At 36.0% G+C, this 7,493-nt stretch overlaps 1 protein-coding gene across 1 annotated transcript in view; it reads right to left on the bottom strand.

The window, feature by feature from the left end:
- LOC119834876 (paxillin-like) overlaps nt 1-7,493 on the bottom strand; it is a 26,142-nt gene that overhangs the window by 2,747 nt on the left and 15,902 nt on the right. The window contains exons 4-5 of the mRNA XM_038359393.1: nt 5,249-5,345; nt 1,472-1,712 (exon numbers count right to left, since the gene is read on the bottom strand). Coding sequence (XP_038215321.1) covers nt 1,472-1,712; nt 5,249-5,345 — 338 coding nt within the window. The remainder of the gene's footprint in view (nt 1-1,471; nt 1,713-5,248; nt 5,346-7,493) is intronic.

The raw sequence follows: 7,493 nt of genomic DNA, 5'->3' as shown, positions 1-7,493 counted from the left end.
CCCGATGGGACGTTACGAAATTGTATTGACGATCCAAGTCTAGGTGGCAACGTACGCAAAACCGGCCGGCTGAGAAGAACCGAAGCGAATGTTCACCGAGTGAAATGTTTGACTATGTACTCTAATATTATAAGCTCCCGGCCCCACTACGACTGTGATGTAATTGCGATACTATCTTTAGATGCTAGCTTTTGGGCGGGTGCGAGGGAGACGACCCTAGTTCTCTGGAGTGACGGTCGAACGCTGGAAATAGACGTGGCCCAAGAAAGGCGACTAGTAAATATTATAATAAACGGAAAATCTGTTCTGTAGTGCAGTGTGCCGAGGTAGCCATGACAGCTACGCGAAAATTTATAAAGATGACTCAATTTATTGTTTGCGTATGTAATCAAATATAATGGAGTTTGCTCATAAAGCAGAACATATGGGGTGAATTTGTTTTTTTTTATGAATGGAGATGTTGGGATGGATCTTAAAATCGTGCAATACATAATGTTCGATGTTATTTTCTTACTGTCGTAAGTGACAATGTGCCAAGTGTGATTGGCCTCGAAAACACGATTATCGGGCTGCTGCATTTGTAATAGAGCGAATGAAACATTAACAATAGTTTAATGTGTTGTTACATTAACAAATTGTCGTTTGAAACTGAGATGATGCCTTGCGATCATACAGTAATATTATACTCGGAAATTTGATTACAAAATAATGAAATTTCTTGGGCTCTACTTTAAATACTGCATTAACTGCATACATTATTAGTGGGGACTAAGTAATTGATTTATAAAAAATTCACATTGTTTGTAAAAAAACACAACGCATAATTAAAAAAAGTTAAATCTTTCTTATATTTTCTTTTCCGTCCATATCTTCATACAATGCGAGTACTTTCGTGGTTTAAAAATTATTATCATAAATTTATAAAAGAGATAGATAAACATATTTCAGAGTCCTGCTATTGGGGTTCATTATCAAAGAAACGACAAAGGGCAACAATCAGACTCCTCTTACCATTAAATTTTTCGCAAAATTTTTATCGGATGTAAAACACCTTACGCTCTTATTTATTTATTTTACACACGAATAACGTAGGTATGTACGACTATTTAGAAAACGTTCTACAATTTTGGTTATTTAATTAGGTAATGTATTTGCCAATAAAATATTGTCTTCGATAATTTATCTATTTGATGTATCCATACTAATCCTAAAATAAATTGTGTGTTAGAAAGCAAATTAATCTCTGGGGTTTTCAGACGAATTTAGAAAACAACAAGGAAAAAAACATAAGAATGTATACTCCTCATGAATACGTGCAGGACTTTTTACATTTTTTGACATTAGCCTGTCTGTTCTTTTGCATAAATGCATGGCAGGAAGAAACGATCCACATTTTACATTACTTCTACAATTGGGGATCCAATAAAACATGCACATCAGTGCAGACAACCTTTTAAAATTTTTACATTGCTAAATTAATGAAAACATGTTGACAACAAGCACTCACTTTAAAATCAGACAGCGACGCCATCAGATCATCGAGCTCCTTGGTAGCGCTGGAGGCGTGGTGCCGGTGCGTGGTACTGGGCTGTGGTTGTGGTGGTGGTGGGGCCGCCGGTTCCACCACAGTCTCTTGTACGGTCACCGTCACTTGCTTGGTACCGGGGCGGGGGAGCGTGCCTGATGGTGGCACGGGGGACGTTGACGCGCGGCTGGCGGGGGAAGAAGTGTGCCTTGGTAAGGTTTAATATGTATATACTATACTAGCTGTCCGCCCCGGCTTCGCCCGTGGTACATATAAAGCCTAAATTCCCCCTCAATACTTTTATTGTAGGGCATCTAAAACTGAAAGAATTCAAAACGGACCAGTAGTTCCTGAGATTAGCACGTTCAAACAAACAAACGAACAAACTCTTCAGCTTTATAATATATAGCTGTCCAGTTGAATATCTGAATTATTGCGATTAGAGTTATATATTTGAGTTTAAATAATATCAAACGAACTAACTAACCCTTCAGCTTTATAGGTATACTGGTTTCGATGTTTCAATAAAGATATGTTACGGAACCCTATTTTTTTCCAAAATAAAATATAGTCTATGTTACTCGTGGATAATGTAGCTTTCGAATGGTGAAAGAATTTTTAAAATCGGTTCAGCAGTTTTTGAGCCTATTCATTACAACCAAACAAACAAACAAAGTTTTCCTCTTTATAATATTAGTGTAGATAGTTGCTAATAAATAAGCTCTGCCAATCTTAAAGTTTGTCCTCATGTATAGACAATTTAAGCAAATACGTCAAAGTTTATTTTATTGAAACGACGAATAATTTGACGTACTAAATAGGTCGTTTATATTATGAAACTATGGTTCCCGAAATAAAAAGAGTACCTAATACTGTGTTTCTTCTAATATTATCTATCATATTGTGTTTAAGATCTGCCATTGTTCTGCCAACATTCTGCCTCTCTTACCGTCCTTCATTACAATTTTTGTCAATTATGACTATCTTCGTGCTATCCTGCACCGACAATTAAAAATTCTAAATTTAAATTACATCATTAAACCATAGACAATAATAGACACCGTACAATAATTGTTCACATAACGGGACGAACTTGGCACGACAGCATTTGGCATTTCGACTTATACATTGTCAGGAACTCTCGGATCATCGGCGGAGCTATAAATCTATGTCCCCGTCCAGGTTCCATCGCAGTACTAATGGGTTCCAGTAAATAATAGCAGTTTGCTATGATTCGCAGGTGTGTTTGAAACGGTCGAACTTTATCTTACGTCGGAAATGTACGTGCCAAGATCAATTAGTACAATGTCCGAACGTTATGTTTGTCAAATGATTATATTTCATTGGGCTATTATTAACATTAGAAAGCGGTTATTACGTCGAATCTCTGGAAGAGTAAACGGCATTTCGCTTCGAACTCTTGTAACGGAATAGATAACACATTTAACTTATCTTCATAATATAATGAATTATACGGTTTATTTGTGTTTATTTTGTGCGATATCATTTTCCGGATGTAAAATTTTAACAATAATCTTAGTTGGTATTAAATAACTGTTATTCTATTGCTATGAAAATTTACAACGTGGATATTAATGGGTATTTTTCGGCCATCGCCCATAAAAATATGACGCAAATATCTTGCAAGAGTCAGAAATAATATCTGTTCAGTTGATTATAATGATTTAGATGTTTGGTTACAGAATAGAACACATGTCATGACTCTTTGCTCATTCAATTTCATTAAGCTGTGATAGTTAAATGATACGGTAGGGTGGAATAATTTTTGTTTTTATTAGAGTCATTTCGAAAAACAATTGGAAACACAAATTAAATGTATAACTCAAACATTGGCATTGCAAATAGTCATGTTAACAAAGCTAAGGGCGGAAAGCGGAATAGTGAAGTCCCGTGTCCCCCCTAGTGGGGTATGGGGCAGATGATGTACATCCGTTTCACTGATCGATTTTCTTTAGGGACAAGTAGGTGATCAGCCTTTTTTGTCCTGCCAGACCGAGACATTTTTTTTTGTGCGTCCCCACCGGGAATTGAACCCAGGACCCCTCGGTTCTACGCTCACGCGTTAACCACTGTACCAAGGAGGCGGAATACATTTGTATTATTAATTAGCAGTTCGCCCCGGCTTAGTGGTACAACCTATAGCCTTCCTCAAAAACTATCAACTATCTAACACTGAAATAACTTTTCAAATCGGACCAGTAGTTCCTGAGATTAGTGCGTTCAAACAAACAAACTCTTCAGCTTTATAATATTAGTCTAATATATAAAATTCTCGTGTCACAGTTTTCGTTGCCATACTCCTCCGAAACGGCTTGACCGATTTTGATGAAATTTTTTGTGCTTATCCGGTATCTATAAGAATCGGCCAACATCTATTTTTCATCCCCCTAAATGATAAGAGTAAGGCAGAACAGCGTTTGCCGGGTCAGCTAGTATTAGTATAGATTAAAATCAAACGAAATATTTCCTCATACATAATCAAATGTGACACAGTTACCTATAACTTGCATACTAAAACCATAAAGAATAAAGATTTTATTTTGTACCAAATTAAACCCGAAACAACAGCACCGAATTTGAATATGAATGAATGAATGAAAATTCTTTATTGCGTAAAAAATCAAAAAATAAGCAAATATAATTGAATATCCTTCCAATAGGAGAAATTAAAGCTACATTATTCCTAATTCACATTGACTATCTATAATTTATATCTTTACTAAGTAATAATATAAAGCCGAAGAGTATTGTTGTTTGAATGCGCTCATCTCAGGAACTACTGTTAATCCCTCAGTGTTACCACTGGCACTGGCGAACGCTAGTATCAACGTATTTTATAACCGGCTTCGAACTGATCAAATCTAGCGTGCTTATTGGTGTTAGCGTGATCATCTATATCTATAGCCTTTAGATATCTAGATCTTATATATCCGTCGTCCTCAATAAATGGGCTATCTAACAGGGAAAACAATTTTTCAAATCGGACCAGTAGTTCCCGAGTTTCAATTCATCCAAACAGACAAACAAACCCTTCAGCTTATTAATATGGATGTAGATATCTATAACATCCATATCAATCTCCACGCGTGACGCAGCCCGCGTATTTCTGTCTGTTTCACACGACCCGCGGCGTCGGCGCCAACTCACGCCGGCTAGCGTTGCCGTCAGCGCCTCGGGTGTGTTGTTTTATTGTTACATTTTATATTTGGAACGATTTGTTGTTAACGTGTTTGCGGTTTGTCGCTGGTTTTTTTGGTAGAGGTCATAGTCATATAGTCAACATTTTTAAAAGGCTCATGTAATTTAGAGTAGATAACAATTTTTTTTTATTTAATTGTAATTTAAAAAAAAATCATATCACATTGATTACGCAGGCATTGATTACTGAGCCCATCTCGGAACATTTTATTGTGTTGACGTAATTAATTATGTATATAAAACAACACGGAAAATTAAAAAAAAAAAAACAAACAGAAAGAAAAAGGGAATTACAAAAAGTCGTATACATAAAAAATATAAATAAACAATAAAATCGTTTATTCGCTGTGATAGCATACCGTGCAAGACAATACATTTTCTGAAAAGGGTCTTAACTCGGCATGGTGCCGCAGTCGTAGCGGGCCGCGGCTAATGCATGCCAATACTAATGAATGGTATAAATATATGGTATGGCATAGCATAGTATAAGGCAAATTTTCTCACCCATTATGCACCTCCGTGCTTAGTTGGTCTAGAAGCGAATCCACGGTGGGCCTCGCAGACGCCGGGCTGGTCGCGCCGTTGGTGCGATTATAAGTATCTTTAACAAGGAAATAAACATTTGTCAATTTACTTACGTATGTACTTTTTACGTACTTTTACATGTACGCTCCCACTGTCAGGGGGTCAATGTGGTATCCACTGAAAATCAGTGGAGAGTCTTAGTTCCTTTAATGGGCTTAGACTCTTATACACTGAGTGGATCTCCTGTTTAGACGAGGTTTATTTATCTCTTTTAAATCAAATTATTCTTTATTAACTTTAACTTGTATAAATAAATGTATTTTCTTTTTTTCTTTCTAAATTATACATAAATAATTAAGTATTTGGCTATAGTGTGTCTGTAGATGGGGGCACGTAAGAGGACCTCCACATAATATCGCGACTTATGTTCGAGTGAAAACGGATACTGTAGAAGATAACATGTTTCGCTACTCGCATAATAATTAGGCATTTGAAAAGCTATACGCATTACGGAAGTTTTAAGATTTGATAACTCTGCAAGAGTCACAAGAAGTTCTGATAATTATTTCCTACAAAGGTCAATGCCGTCTAGTGGAGGGGTAAGTACCACTTCAAATTCTGAAATGAGACGTAATTACAACAATCGCCTATCAAACTCAAGACAAATTACGTCAATCAGCTGAAAACCCATAGAGAACAAAAATAAAAAATACATATATTTTTAATAGGGAGCACATGGGAACAACCAGTTTTCAAATAAAAAGAAACAACAAGACATGAGGCAATAAACACTTTTAAAGTCGAAGTGATAACCTCCTACCCCTTTTTTGAAGTCGGTTGATAATTTAGACAAATTAAGAGCCTCTTTCGTATTTGGGGAGTCGTTCCGAAACAATATACGACGAAAACTCCTTCGAACATCAGGTACACATAAACTAAAGTGGATTGAAGTGTATTTTACAACCATTCCATTGCCAGAAAATATTAAGACACTTACATGTTCTGATGTTTCTAATGTGTGAAGTAACGACCCGTTTGTATCGTGTCACAGTGTAACGTTTGTGATATGAAGACATTATATGTATGTCATAGAGTTTTTGACGTCGAGTGGGTAATACATTTGTATGCAATTAATAGGCCTTTGCATATATAATAGCATGTAGGTATATCTGGAATAGTGTCTGAATTATCTCTGACTAAATTTCAAATTTACTCTAAATTAACTTTCTAAGGAGCCTATTCCGTTATCTAGTAGGAACAGGCTGTAAATGATGATTGCTACAGGTGGCTATTAAGAATCGAAAACATAACTTATCAAAACACATTTATAAATCTGGCCTCCGAAGGAATCTTTGACCGAATCCTTTACCGATTAGAGCAGGGGTAATTTATAATTTGAAAGATGCACTCCAATTTTTAAAAACTCGTATAGTCGCGTACCTCCGATCAGAGGCAAAAAAAACTATCGTTTCCAACTACCAAATGAATATGGAACTAAAATGGTATGTAAGATCTCAATGATAAGCTCGATACAGGAAATGTAGCGGATATGGACTTCCGACTCTCCGCTCATTCGATCAGCCAGTATCTTCGCAAAAAATATTAAATTTAATAATAAAAGATGTATAAGATCCATGTAGGATACTGTAAAACCTAAAACACATATGCAAAATAAGCCCTAAAATTTCCTCCTCCCGTATAGTCCCGTATATTATAAATGCGATGTTAGTAAACAGGAAAATTATAGTGACATGCGCAGACGAGCGCAGACAATGTCTCTTGTTGCACCAAACGATAAATTTCGCACCTGTTCGATGCTAGCACGTGAGGGCATAAACAAAACTCAGCAGAGACAAATGGCTGAGCGTATTTCGTAAAGTTAATATGGATAACATTGATCTATTTCAGTTGCTGGAGGGGAAATGGCGGCCTTGCCAAGAACAACATTTGGCACTCTTGTACGTATGGATTATTATTATATTGGATAATTAAATTTTTATAGATCTTTGAAAAAACATACGTTTTATTTTATTTTATCTATAATCATTAATTTTGTTGGGAAACCGCACACGGTAGATTTTTTGAGTGCCCTCGTTTAGATGAACCTTTTAAAATTGTTTGTCTATCCATCTTGAAACTGTACCTTTTATGTTATGTACCTAGTCTTGCCATAAATATTGTAATAAAGAAAAAAGAAAATTGTTAACTGCAAATAACATTTATT

This window comes from Zerene cesonia, chromosome 20 (assembly GCF_012273895.1).
Source record: "Zerene cesonia ecotype Mississippi chromosome 20, Zerene_cesonia_1.1, whole genome shotgun sequence".
Lineage (NCBI taxonomy): Eukaryota > Metazoa > Arthropoda > Insecta > Lepidoptera > Pieridae > Zerene > Zerene cesonia.
This window is presented reverse-complemented; position numbering and strand designations above follow the sequence as displayed.